The following is a 14,976-nucleotide window of genomic DNA, read 5'->3' as shown; positions in this document are numbered from 1 at the left end:
ATTATGAAAATAATAAAAAGTCAATAATAAGGAAATAACCCATTTTTTAAATAGGAAAATGATTTAGATAGGTACTTCTCCAGACACTGTGGCAAATAACCACTAAAGAAATGCAAATTAAGACCACAATGAGATATCTAGTAGGAAGAACTGGTACTCTTATACTCTGGTGGTATGTAAAGTAATACAACAATTTAGGAAAATAACCTGGCACTTTCTGAAAAAGTTAAGTACACTGCTACCATATGGTGCAGCCATTCCATTTTTACATATTTATCAAGAGAAATTAAAACATAATGTGAATACAAAGACTTGATCACAGGTGTTTGTGGTAGTGTCAGTTATAATAGCCAAACAGGCATAACCCAAACATCTACCAACAGGTGAGTGAATCAACAAATTGTGATGTATTCTACAGAGGATTTCTATTCAGCAATAAAAGGAATAAACTGTGGATACATGCAGCAACATAGATAAAATCCTATGATAATTATGCTCTGTTTTCAAAAGAAGTCAGAAAAAAAAGGATACATACTGCATGATTTCATTTACACAAAATTCTAGAAAATGGAAACAAATCTATAATGGCAAAGCAGATCAGTGGTTTCCCCGGGGACAGGGAGAGACAGGAGGAGGGATTAGAGGCAGAAGAGAAACGGGAATGAGGACTATCTTTGTAATGTGGTGATGGTATATACATATACCAAAACAACCCACTGTACACTTACATTTTACTGTGTTCCAGTTAAATCTAGGGGCATTTGGGTGGCTCAGTCGGTCAAGCATCCGAGCATCCGACTTTGGCTCAGATCACGATCTCACGGTCTGTGAGTTCAAGCCCTGCGTCAGACTCTGTGCTGACAGCTAGGAGCCTGGAGCCTGCTTCACATTCTGTGTCTCTCTCGCTCGCTGCTCCTCCCCCACTCACACTCTGTCTCTCTCTCTCAAAAGTAAATAAACATTTAAAAAAATAAAGTTGTAAAAGATTTTATTTGCTTTTATCCTTTAAAAATACCCTAAAAGGAATTAATATATCTTCAAGGGGAGAATTCAGTTAAGGTTTATTTCTTTTTAAATCTTTTTTAAAGATGGCAAGCTTACAGATTTTTATTCTTTATTATCAAAGCTAATATAAAGCAAATTTAGCAAAACAGTTTGTATAGAACAGAAAATTGGAATGTAAAAATCAGTGACCAATTCTATGATAAAAATTTAATTTTAAACCCAAAATTAAAAATTAGGAAGTTTTCCCTTTTGATAGTATAGCAAATTTAGGTTTCCTCTGGTTCCTTTTAATAATATTTTCCCATTTTTCCTTTAAAGAGTTTTCTGTTAGGAAAACTTTAGTGTCTTTTATTCTATCAAAAATATTTTTTAAAGGAATTTTATATCTCTTTTATTGGGGTATGGGGAAATAGGGAGTTTAATTCAGAGAAGGTCCCTTAAGAAATAAATCTTCTAAACCTACCCTACTCTGTCTGTACCCTCATCTTCCAAATTAAGAAATAATAGAAAAAAAAGCCTTTTTATTTAGAGGATGATATTGTGGGTAGTGTTCAAAACACAATTATACCTCCTCAAAATTTAAATTTTTGATTAAGGATAGTTAACACTATGTACTTACTATTCAGTGTTATTATAGATCCACTTTTTTTTCCTTTTAAATAATTGCATTCTTTCAGAAATACAAATAGAATCAATTGAGTACTAACTTACAAGGGCATCCTACTCTCCTGAAATAGTCCCTGTAATGTGGCTTATGGGTACAGCAGACTGGATTCAAAAATAAAACCGAATGCCCAGACCTTATATTAATATATAGAAACAGTTGTTCTTTTATTGTGGAGGCTTCTCGTTTTGTCATTTATAGCCTGGGGCCATCAGTAAAAATATTAGTTGCAATGCAATTAGGTGTCAGTCTCCAGGAATGTGTGCCTATCCCTTATGTGAGAGTATGTCTGAACTCTGGAGTTATGACCGGCAACAGCACTGTAACACATACTTTTAGGAAACATAGATATTACTCAACCTAATACCCCATTGTACTAAGAGACTTTGCCCTATTGTCAACAATCAGGTTAGAACTGGAATTTTGAATATATTTGTGTTCTGGGTAACCTTCAAAGTCATGTACTCTTAACTTTCTTCCCCTTTGTGACACTGCAGACTGGTACCCACTAATTCATGCATTTGCTTGAATTAATTTAGTACCAGGATTTCTTTTGTAAGGTTCTTTCTCCCCCCCCCCCCCCCTTGGGCTTGCTGTAATTGTAATTGTTGGAACTATTTTATGTTATTTAGTCTGAAAACCTGTTTTCTATCACTTGGACTATAACACTGTTGTTTTGTTTTGGATTTTTTCTGAAGCCCTATTCTCTGTTGGTCTCACTGCCACCCCTCTGTTCTCATTGTACATGTACAAACCTCAATTACTCTCCTGGTCACCCTATAGACAAACTCAGTATCTAAAGCTACTTCTTGGTTTGTTTTCAAGGTTGCTCCAGAGTAAGTAGTAACATTCTAAGATGATAGTTAAGATTTAACCTCTGTATCTGTTGTCTACTTCACAGGTTATATATATTTTGTCAGTATCTGTGTATTAATTTTGGGATTCCATTGCCTTTCAGTGAGCCCCTATTTTTTTCTTTTTGGATCTCTTTTCTTTCTTGTCCACTGCATGCAGTTTTGAGAAGCATTTTACCAGTGCCTGCTGAGAAACTCTTAAAGCAATGTATTCTCACCTACCCTGGATTATAGCTAAAATTACTGTTTGCTATGTCCATTTATGATCCACCCTCTTTGATTTGTGACAAGAGAATCCTCCATTCTTTATTAACTTAGGTCAGATTAATGTCTCTTTTGGTTCTTTATTTGTATTCAGATGTTACTAAGTGTTTTATATTACAGAGTACATTATTCATGTTTTAACCTAATTATGGATTTTACTTTATCATAAGAACCATGGGTAGCAAACACCATATAAACTAAGTAGAAATGAGATGAATTTAGATTTATAGTAAAATAAAACTATAAAGTTGAGTATACATTGAGAGTAACGTGTGATCTTTGCTCTGTATGGTTATTAGGTAGTTTATAACTGGTAAATAATTCATATAAAAATGGTTGCAACTAATATTCACCTTAGGCCAGTCATATGTTTATAGGACATTTTGGGGGAAGAAGAAAATGAGCTGGAATAGGAAGGGTCTGCGGGGTCCTTGGGATTCAAGGAGCCAAGTTTGGATCAACCAGGCCTAGATATGTAAGAACCGAGGTGATGACTTAACCTTTGAATGTCAGCACTCCCTACTGTTACATGTTCTCAAAATCCTCAAGTCTCCGATTTTTCTCTACACGGGTAAAGCCTTAAAGAAGTAGTGAAATGGTTTATTTCCAAAATAAACTTCATAGAATACAGAAGTGATGATGACCCAATCCTTATAATATGGTGGCCTTTGTCTATTTGGGAGGGGGAACCATGAGATCATGACCTGAGCGGAAATCCTGAGTCTGACGCTTGACCAACTGAGCCACCTAGATGCCCCATCAAATAATTTTTACGTTCTAAGGAATCGTTAAATGAAATTAACAAAGAATATACTTCAGACTTGTTAGAATAATAACTATTCCAAGAAACTGGGATTTAACTTTGTCATTCTTTTTCAGAATTCACTAATACAAAGTAGTAATTCTAGTAAGATTCTTACGATACCTACATTATGCTTTCCAATGCTAAAATTTCCCTTATTCTTTTAAAAAAGACAATGGATGATTTTGCCATCTTGTCGGAATACTTTTGGCTTCTCTCTAACCCAGTGGTTTTCAACCCAGGTGACTTTGTCCTTCAACTCCCTTCACATTTACCATTATCTAGAGACGGTGTTGGTTGTCATAGTTTGAGGAAGGGTGCTACGGGCTTCAAATACGTAGATAGAAGTGTTGCTGAACACCCTACAGTGCACAGGATAGTCCCTCACAGCAAAGGATTATTTTGCCCAGGATGTCAATAGTACTGAAATTGAAACCCCATTCTGTTGGCAAAATCCTACTCTGTCTGGATGAAAGGCACATGGGCTGCATTCTGTGGGCTTTATTATTTAATTGTGTTTCTTCAGAATATATCTTTGATTGTTGGTTATGGCTACTTAAGATGCTGGAGGAAATGATCAGGCTTTAATTACCAGAGAACATAATTTTTAATGTGTTCGATGTTCTATTAAGAAAACAGGTTTTTTTTTTTCCTTTTTGAAAGAAGCTATATGGCCAATTAGTTATAAGGCAACTATTATTGATTATCTTAAGGTTCTAGTTGCTGTTTTAAGAAAGGGAAAGGATGAAAACTGGAGCTGTCATCTGCAATCACCATAAACAGCTTGAGATCTGAAATCTTTTGTCATAATCATAATTGTATACAGCTACTTCCAACATAGGCAACTAGCATGATGACCAGTGCCCAGGATGTAATAGGCTCTCAATAAATCCTGAATGGGAAGATGGGTAAATGTGCAGCTTACCTGTTGTGCCAAGTCAGGTGATACGCCTGAACATTTACCTCTAGGCCCTTTTCAAGTTTGCTCTGTAGCTCCAGTGGAAGTGGTGCCATGCCTTGCCCTCCTGCCCTTCTCCTTTCTAAGAAAATAATAATAATAATAATAATAGCAACAACAATAATAATGGGAAGAGTTTACGGACATTTTGTAGATGTCCTTTTGTGGGGCTAACTTTAAACGTGTATCTACACATATGTTTTATGGGTGAGAAAACTCAGGCTTGGTGACAAGAGTTAACATTCAGACCTGTGTGTGTGTGTGTGTGTCACAGCAAAGAGATTGCAAAGTATCTGATAGTATAATTTTGTCCTTGAGAGTTGCACTACCTAAGTTTGAATCCTGGGTATTTATCATCTTGCGGAAGTTATTTAACCTCTCCCCCATTTCTAAAATATGCCTACTAGTATGTCTCAGAGACTTTGTAGTCTGGGAAGACAAAAAATAAGATGTGGAATCTGACAAACATATGAAGTAACTGCTGACTGATACAATAGAGATATTATAATGATATAATGGTTAATGATATAATGCTTGTCATTGTATAGCTTGTCACTATAAATGCAAATATAATGTGTTAGGAGTAAGTATACTTAAAATTGCTACTTAAAATTTCTCTTTTCAAGTATATATCACTTTTTCAAGTTCAATGCTAAGAACTGGACTTCTCCACTAGCTTTGTCAAGATACTGACTGGCCTTCTGACTTTGTTCTTGGTTTCTTACGTACCCTGAATTCTATGATCAGGCATCTGACTTAGCAACCACTCAGAAACCTTATTGTTATCCTTTCCAGACTGTACCCCTTATCCATTACCCAGCAGTTTTGAGATTATGCTTTCTGTATTGCCACCCTTGAAATGCTAGTAGGATTTGGCACGATCACTTATGGATTCCACAACTAGCTATTCCTTTGATACTGATCTTTGGTCATTTTATTGTCCGTTCCTTTGAAGGTGTTGCCAATATTTATGTCTCCTTTCTTACCCATTAGACATTACAGTGGCTTCTCATTTTACAAATAATTTATAAGCCTTTCTGTTACCTGGCATTTGTTAGACTTCTTGCTAAAATTAAAATGACCTTGACCTCTGCAGCATCTCACCCTTTGATAGTTACCTCTTCAAGGTTGTCTCCTTCAATAGCATCTAATGCACAGCCTTAGTTCTCTCTCTTACTGGTTCTTCTCCATTTCCTTTTATACATTTTCTTCTTGACTCTCCTGTCACTATGCTTTCTTTCCAAGATTGCATTCACTGCTGTGGTTTTGTGTGTGAACTACACACCAGCAAACCCTATTTTTGCCCCCAGACCCCTTTCCGGAACTACAGATGAGTATTTCCAACAGCCTTTTGAATACTTAGAGCTTGGAGGTCCGGGATGCTTCAGAATTCACATTTGTCAAACAGAGTCTGTTAATATACACTTACTGCTCCCAAAACAAAAGATCTAAAAAATTATCAAGTCTTTTCCACCTCCCCTCCTACTATCTTGTTACTTCTTTTTTAGTATGTCAACCTTTTTTCAAGTTGTGTCTCAATACTTTCTAATCCTTTCCCTATTCCACCACAAAAAATTAACTGAAACGGAAAAATAATTGTACATTTAAAAAAACCCTTAAGATCTCCCATTGCCTTTTGTCTAGATTGAAAATCCAGATTCTATAGCACAGTGTTTTAAGAGATGGATTTTATTTTTTATTTTGTTACATTTAAATTTTTTATCCAGGTCTCTTAAGAAATTTGTAATACTTGCTACTGCTTTTATCATCATCTAGCATAGAATAATATTTGAATTAACTTAAGCTTTCATACTTTGTATATACATTTACAAATGTCAGATTTTCAAGGCGTTTGACAAGCCTCTCACAGTTTTACTGTACCCAGTTTATCAGCTTTATTCCCTTCAGTGGCTCACTTCAGACTCAAAGAATTGTTTCAGTTCCTGGCTGCCATTAACTGCAACACATTGGGCAAGACATTCAAAGTGGTAGGAACAATACTTTTACCTTTTTGAATTGTGAGGATTAAATGAAACAGTGCATATAACGAGATTGGTTCAGGGCCTGGCACGTAGTAATCAAGAAATATTAGCTGCTGTTTTGTTATTGTGTCTGCCTGATTCCTCAGCCTGAATCTCAGTGTACCCAGATGTGCCGGATCTTTTTTGTCTTTGTGCATACTTCTCCAGACTCTGGAATGCCCTGTTCTTTCCTCCTTCCACTTCCTGTGTCTACCCCTCTTCCTTTGGAATTTAACTCTTCTAAGAAATTTTTCCTAGCATGTACAGTTAACCCTTGAACAACAACATGGATTTGAACTGCATGGATCCACTTATATGCAGATTTTTTTGATAAATGCAGTATAGTACTGTAAATGGATTTTCCTTATATGATTTTTCTTAACATTTCCTTTAACTTACTGTATTAGAAGAATACAGTGTATAATACATATGACATACAGAATATATGTTAATCAATTATGGTTATCAGGCTTCTGGTCAACAGTCGGCTATTGGTGGGGGGGGGGGAGTCAAAAATTGTATGCAGATTTGTGACTGTGCAGGGTGCTGGCACCCAACCCCCACGTTGTTCCAGAGTTTATAGTTCTTTATCACCCCTAACTTTACATTAACATTCCTTTAGTGGTACTTTTGTTCATACCTCTGAGTCGTGTATTTTATTACAATTTGTTTTCCAAAGTCTTGTCTTCACTCGACTTCAGTGAAGTCCCTGGTGAAGTCCCTTCAGTGATAGGGATTAATTCTCAAGCTATTGGATCCCAGTGTTAGCTGCCCTGCCTTGCATCCAACAGGTTTTCAGTCAGTAACCACAAATGCTGCCATCTGGATTATCTCATTTAATACCCACAACTGCTCTGTGTTAGGTCTGCATTATTATCTGACTGGGTGAGGTTAAATGTTTGCCCCAAGCCACTTACTTTCTAAAGTGCTGCAAGTTCTGGGGGCGCCTGGGTGGCTCAGTCAGTCAAGCATCCGACTTGGGCTCAGGTCATGAGCTCACAGCTTGCGTAGTCTTTATGTAAGGCTGTTTTTTTAAGAACATGTAATAATGACCTAATGTGAAAAAGTTATGGCTTTGTATTCATTGGAAGATACTGATTCTAATAGCTGGGGGAGTGGCGCTGGTGGTGGTGGGTAATTAGATTGTTAAGTACAAAAGTGTTGCATACCATTAATTTTACAAACAATTAAAAGGTAAATCAGGAGTGTGTATAATGATTCTAACTAGATTCATTGTATAGAAGTTGTAATTGTGATTTGAGTTACAGCATAAATTCCAAGGCAACAGTTTCTTCTTTTAAAGAATAAAATACAGAGTTGAAGATGAACAGTATTATATAATATTTAAATTTAATTCTTGGGTTGGTTTTGCTTTTTTGTTTTCATTTTTAGAAAATAAAAATACTTTTAATTTTTTTTTTATCATACAGCATAGTAATATTCTAAATTTCACCCCCGTAATAGTAATATTTATATTTTACTTTAGGGAAGCTATGCGAAATTACTTAAAGGAGCGAGGGGATCAAACAGTACTTATTCTTCATGCAAAAGTTGCACAGAAGTCATACGGAAATGAAAAAAGGTAAGGTTATTGTTTTTCTGGCGGGTGGTTAATTGTAGCTATTACATGGATTTGCAAATGATGTATTAGTATACAGGTTAGAGGTGGTTTCTTTTATTGGGTTAATTTGTAAGTACAAAATAAAATATAGGGGATTTGCCCCTACCGAAGGGGAGAAACAAAGTGAACTGTGGCATATTTAATAAAGATCATCTGGCTAAATCCCTGATGTCATAAAATAAAAGAATCCATAATTTCAGGTGGGGGGGCTACATGATGTTCCCTAAGTATTTCTGTGGTGCATTAGCTTGTTCAAAAAATAGCTTTCCTTTTGGTGGAAAATGCAGTTTTATAAACATGTGACCCCCAGAGAACTATTTTGAAAAGAGGAAGGCTAACCAAACCCTGAACTGAACCATGGAGTGATTATAAGGAAAAGAGCTCCCAATGCTCTCCACCTTGACCCTGTGTCTATTTAGATTAAGAAAAACTAGTAAAATTGAGTTGGCAAGTTTGTACTCAGCATGTGGGCACTACAGAAATAACCTAGTGATCAGGTTAGCAGAATTAAATTATAACAAAAATGATCTTCATATTTAGCATCTGTTGCAGTATATTATAAATTTCGGCATCTTGGGTGTATAATTACGGACTTATTGTTGCTTTTCATCTGGTTGCTGGAGTTTTCTTGTCTTTGGGATTTTTTTGGATTGGCAAGAAAGGCACCAAATTGGTGTGAGAGAAGGAATGAAAACTTAGGTTTGGACGTTAGGTTGAAGGGGATGACTGATATTTTAGAGTGTGTGAGGTAAAGGAAACCTTAGCATATGCATCAGAGAAGGGAATTACTAAGGTCCTCTAAATCTGAGCCAAGACGAAGGTGAAGCTATTTAACTGATAACTTTATCCTCAAATAGGATGAACAAATGCAAGTAATATTTAGGACTCATACTGCCAAAGTGTTCTTTTTTTATCGTTATTCAGATTTACTACATTTCCGATTATTTTATCTTAATTGACTAATAAAATGTAATCATCTGATTTAGAATTAAATATGGGAAGAAGTTGGTATCTTCAGTTTGGGACATAGAAACCAAGTCAGTATCGTGGAACCCTCTTTTTTTAATGAAGTTGATACTGGATATTCTTTATACAAGTGAAATTGAGTGTATGTGCAGAGCATCGTCTGTTTTTTTGTTTTTGTTTTTGTTTTTGTTTTCCTAAGCAAAACAGAGCAAGTTAACACCCTCCACGCTTGTAAGTCGAAAGAAGGCCAGGCTTGCACCTCATCGTGAATCTGAAGAGGAAACACTTTCCCTTTATTCAGCTCCAATTATGGACAAGAGTATAACTGCCTTACAGATATTTTAAAATTTTAATCCTCAGGATAATCTTGTTAATCAGTACGCTATACTCCCCATTCTATGAGTGAGAAAACTAAAGATCAGAGACTTTAGATACGCCCAGGTTCATCTTAGTTTAGGAATTGATGGAGCCAGGATTGGAACCCTGGAACTATAACTCCCAAATTTCGTATCCTCTCATCACCCTAATGTTCATAGCTTTCCAGTTTGTGTTTGAGTGTTGCTCGCATGCACAGTAGGGCTTAAGATAGATGGAGGAGGTAAAGATGCCTATAGAACGTCAACTGTGAACTTTGCCTAGGATTGCCCCTTCACCATTAGCGAAGCTGGGCTGGATCTGATGGAAGTAGGAATAGACGTGTTTATTGCAGCGATGCTGTTCTCTCTCTGGATTTTTGAAGGTGCATTTTGGTACAACTGGATTCATTCATTAATTCATTTATTCTTTATTTTGGTTAGGGAATTAGGTGCCATGTACTTTGCAAAACGATCTTTAAAGTCACTGTGTCTTTTAAGACCAGATAACTGCGGCCATGAGGGGAAAGCAGAAAGGAGTCCAAATAAGGTTCCTGTTTGTTAGTCACTATCAAAAATAAGTGAATACAAAATGATAGTGGCTTCTCAGGTTGGTGATTTAAAGGTTACCCTGTGTGTGGTTGCCTTCATCTTCAGCTCTTCTCTGTTTGGGTATGGCCTGGCCAGGCTAAAACACCAGGTAAAGGAAAGCCTCAAGAATCTAAGCTTCTAGCCTCCAAAGAATGAAGAAGAAAAAATGACGAAAAAGCCTGAGTCCTGTATTTTTCTTTCCTGTATTTTTTACATATTTGTATTATTACATTTTCAGAGTAGACATGTATTAGTACTAGCTTTACAACAAAGGTGGAAACCTATTAAAATTACCTGATTTTTAAAAAGGATTATTAGTAGTAAGGGACTGCTCGTGTAGTGCAGCCTCCTGGACGACTGGCAAGCCAGTCTGGCCCCTTCTGCATTGGTGGAGAGTAGCGTGGAAAGGGTAAAAGATCTGTCTTCTTTCTTGTTGATACAGATTCAGGCCTTTCTGAGAAGCTGCCAAGGCCTAAGGCGTGAGGTCACCTGGGGACATGACCACAGTCTTCTTGGCACTTAAATAACTATAGCAAATGATGCTAGAAATATTTGGTCAGGAAAATTTATCCTAAAATTTTGAGTTGTTCTTGGTATTAGAACTTTGTACCTAATGACATTTTTTTTTTTTTTTTGGATATCTGGTATCCCACTGATGTTAATGATTAGTTTTACTTTTTCATTAAAGAAGATTATTCCAGGTTGAAAAATAAGCTTTTAAAAGGATTGTTTTGTTTAGAGGAAAATTTTCGTTAAAGATAGGGAAATTACTTTTGACGTGTTAGTATTCCTTCAACTTCGTGTCAAGGGAAGTCATTAAACAGTACTGAAGGTGATAATGATGTTGTTGAGACAACAGTAAAGCCATTTAGACAATTAGATGATGCTTCTGAAGTCATACTGAGAATGTGTGTTAATAGAGGTAACTGAGGTGTGCAAAAAGTTTCTATTTGGTGCTTTTGGATTGGATAATCCTCAAAGGATCATGATTCTGCAAAGGTAGTCAGATAATGTAAATGACGCGTTTGGAGTTGGTCTAACCTAACCTATTTTATATATTGGGCTGAATAAAAAGTCTTCTTTGAATCTGTAAGGTATTTTCCAGACCTCATCTCAGGGTTTGAGGAAAAAGTTGTTGAATCATCCTCTGAAAATAAAGACTAATTGTTTGAACTAGGAAATGAGTAAAATTGTAAATGTGTGTATATTGCCACCAAGTGGCAGAAAAAAAGCATTGTTTGTCATAGTTGCTAGATATAGCCATGGGAAATATTAGAAAATAAAGGCACATTGTTTCATTGCATATTCTTTTACGGCAGCTGTTAAACTGTGAGCTGGCCACTTGTTGGTCAGACTTTTCACTGAGTATTTGGTACATATTGGCCAACTGTCCAAATTTAAAAATCACTGATTGCACATGGCATTATAAGGTGTATTTTAATTTTTCTTCTGCTAATTAGGTAGCCTTTTTTAAATCCTCACTCGCTTTAATTTCCTTTTTTTTAATCTGCTCTTTTTCATATATATGCTTATCTTCTATTTGATTATGCTGCTACTGAAGTCTGTGGAAATGCAAACCTGATTCATTAACTATTTCTTAGGGAGTGCCAGTATTGGGATATTTAAGATATGATTTAATCAGCACATTGTATAGAAATAGTCTCAATGGTTAGATTGTATGGGATTTGCTGTTTTCTTGCATCACAACTTCTTTGAAGTGTTGTAGAGTTGACTAAAAAACAAGGCTAGTTCTGAGGCATTTGTGAAGATTCGTCTTCATTTTTCTTATTACATGATTTGGAAAGCACTTTCAGTATAGAGTCTTGGTCCGTGTTTTAAGTGATAAAGAATTGCTTGCCAACCTAATTTTATACCTTGTTTCATGCCATTTTATCCCAGTACTCTTGAGAAAACGAGCACTACCCAATCTTGTACAGTTTTAGTCTTCTTTATAGTTTTTCAGATGTGAAATAAAAGTGTCTTTTATGAAAACTTGTTGAAATTTGACTCCCGCATCTGGTATACTCCACTAAAGCATGGCTCTTTGAATTTTATAGCCAGTATACCAGCTTATTAAGGAATCTTAATACCAGTGTTCAATAAAAAACGCTCATGGGAGACAAGTGTCCAAAATTGATGCCTTCTCAACCTCCCAGTAGTATGCCAGCTAGGTATTTGAGTCTGTGCCACGGTAAGCATTGGGTGGCTCCCAGCATTAGAGGCCAGAAAGATCCTGGGGGTAGACTTGAATTGAGCCAACTCCAGAACTAGCCCGGCTAATCCAGGCATCCCTCCAAACTTGGAGTGACCTGGAGCTGAGCCCACTACCTCGGCTGTGACCTCTGTGTCCATGGTCACAGTGAGAGTATGCAGGCATGAAAGCTGCTCTGCTTCCTTTTCACTGGTTTAAATAAATCTGAAAAGCCTCCAGGGCTTCCCTCCTTACTCAGCTTGACCCCTAGGTCCTGCTTGGTCCACTTCCCTATTATCTAGGCTTCATCTGTTCTCAACTCCAGCCACACTGGAGTGGTCTGTGTTTGTTTTGACACAGACCATTTTGGTCCTTCCTACTTGCTTTTCCCTCAGCCACCCATGGCTTTAGGTTGTGACTCAACATCACCTTTTAAAGGAAGCTTTCTCTGGCCACCCTGGTCTTACATAAGCCATTTTACGCATTTATGAGTAAAATGTTTTCTAAACTTTATGAGTAAAGTGGTTTTTTGTTTTGTTGTTTTGTTTCTTTTTTTTTTAAATTAGCTGTCTCTCCTATTAGAGTTCGTGAATTCCATCAGGACAGGAATATTTGCCTTTTTTTTTTTTTTTAAACTACTATATTCCTAATGCCTGCGACACTACACTAGGGGTTCAGACTAGGGGTATGATAATTTAATGAATTGATGAATATTAAATACACCTAGCTCACTTCTTATAAATTAAAGTAGTTTTTAGTTAGAATTGAGCAAAAAGTAGGTGTTATACAAGTTTGATTCAATTCAGTAAATATTGTAGTTGGATGCTGGGGGCTGGGGGGGAAGCAAACAAGAAGTAGATACTAACTACCTTTAGGGAGAGCTGAGGCCAAATCCAGCCTGGTGTTGTCACTGTGTCACATACATATGCACAAATAGGTATGTGGGCACATTTTTTTTTTTAAGTCTGCTATTGTTGGCCTCCAGGGTGTTAAAAGCATAAATATTTGCTAACTTTGAAAGTTAGAAATCCCATATAAAGTTTGGCTTCAAACGTTTGTGGAACAATTGGAGGATGTAACCAACACTAGGCCCACATGGCCGTAGTTCAGCAAAGTGATCGAGTGGGTGTGTAGCCACAGGCTCGCTATTCTCTGTTGTGCCATATCATCGGAGTCACAAACCAGTGGCTGATTGTCATTGCATTTAAGCCCTTCTTTCTCTTACAGTGGGCTTACAAGAGTTAAGAAGAATGCTCCTTTACTCATAACTGTGTAAAAAGCAAGAATTACCATGAGGGCTGTGTGTTTCAAGAAAGAAGAGGGAACCTACTTCTTTGAATAATTAAAGGATATTCTTCCTTATTTACTGTGCACCTGGTTCACCCACTAAATTACTTACCTGGTGACTCTTTGAGTTTACTTAGCTACTATTTGTGGTAGATATTTGAGTTTTCAGGTCCCTTGATGAGACATGGTGTCACTATTGAGCAAAAGGAAATTACCCTGTATATAAGGACTGGATTGATGGTCTGAATTATAAAATGTGGGGCTTGAACTAGGCTTTGAAACTGATATTTTTTAATTGTCAAGGAGAAGATAGCAGTTGACTCTTGCAGTACACGGGTTTGATCTGCATGAGTCTACTTACGTTCAGATTTTTTTTCAGTTAATACAGTATAGTATTATAAATGTATTTTTTCTTATGATTTTCTTAGTAAGATTTTCCTTAGCTTACTTTCTTGTAAGAATATAGTATGTAATACATATAACATACAAAATATGTGTTGACTGTTTATGTTAATGATAAGGCTTCCTGGTCAACAATAGGCTATTAGTTAAGTTTGGGAGAGTCAAATTTAGACATGGATTTTTGACTGCACAGGGATTTGGCACCCTTCACCCCCACATTGTTCAAAGGTCAACTGTATAAGGAAGTTATTCTAGGTGGGAAGAATTTTTGAGGGCAGGTTTTTGGCAACTAGCAAGACAAATCTGTTGGTGATCTGTGAGTTGAAAGGGTGCAGTGGATTGTTCTTTCAGACATCCACTTGTCCGGGGTGTCATATACATAAAACACAGAAATCCACTTACCCATTTGCTTTTAATTCTTCTACTTTGGTTAATATTTTGAAAGTTTCTCCTTTGGATATTGCTCTAATTCTATTTTCCAGGTTAATTACCAAATAAATTCAGTGTAATAGCCATAGCAATAATGTCATTAATTAATATATCATTTTGAGTAGATCTTAATAACTGCAGATTCTGCGATGGCATATTATTTTTTGTAACCTGTTAGACATCACTGGATTTACTGAACTCCAATAGTTCAGAACTCTGAGCTGTGTGAAAATTTAAAGGGAGACTCCATCCTCTAAAAAGTATCTATCTAATCTTGGAGTGCTTGGATGGCTCAGTTGGTTGAAGGTCCAACTTTGGCTCAGGTCATGATCTCACGGTTCATGAGTTCGAGCCCTATGTCAGGCTCGGTGCTGACAGCTCAGAGCCTGCAGCCTGCTTCAGATTCTGTGTCTCCCTCTCTGTCTCTGCCCCTCCCCCACTCACACTCTTTCTCTCTCTCTCTCTCTCTCTCTCTCTCTCGCTCTCTCTCGCTCTCTCTTGCTCTCTCTCTTTCAAAAATAAATGAACATTAAAAAACTAATAAAAATAAAAAGTATCTAATCTTATT

At 36.7% G+C, this 14,976-nt stretch overlaps 1 protein-coding gene across 11 annotated transcripts in view; it reads left to right on the top strand.

Annotated features, from left to right (window-relative positions):
* The window catches only part of RBPJ (recombination signal binding protein for immunoglobulin kappa J region), a 218,639-nt gene that overhangs the window by 184,112 nt on the left and 19,551 nt on the right, over window positions 1-14,976 (top strand). For all 11 annotated transcript variants that reach the window (XM_043572831.1, XM_043572834.1, XM_043572830.1 and 8 more), the window contains one exon: window positions 8,055-8,150. In XM_043572831.1, coding sequence (XP_043428766.1) covers window positions 8,055-8,150 — 96 coding nt within the window. The remainder of the gene's footprint in view (window positions 1-8,054; window positions 8,151-14,976) is intronic.

This window comes from Prionailurus bengalensis, chromosome B1, assembly GCF_016509475.1.
Source record: "Prionailurus bengalensis isolate Pbe53 chromosome B1, Fcat_Pben_1.1_paternal_pri, whole genome shotgun sequence".
Lineage (NCBI taxonomy): Eukaryota > Metazoa > Chordata > Mammalia > Carnivora > Felidae > Prionailurus > Prionailurus bengalensis.
Note: the sequence above shows the minus strand (reverse complement) of the source record. Positions and strands in the feature narration are given on the sequence as shown.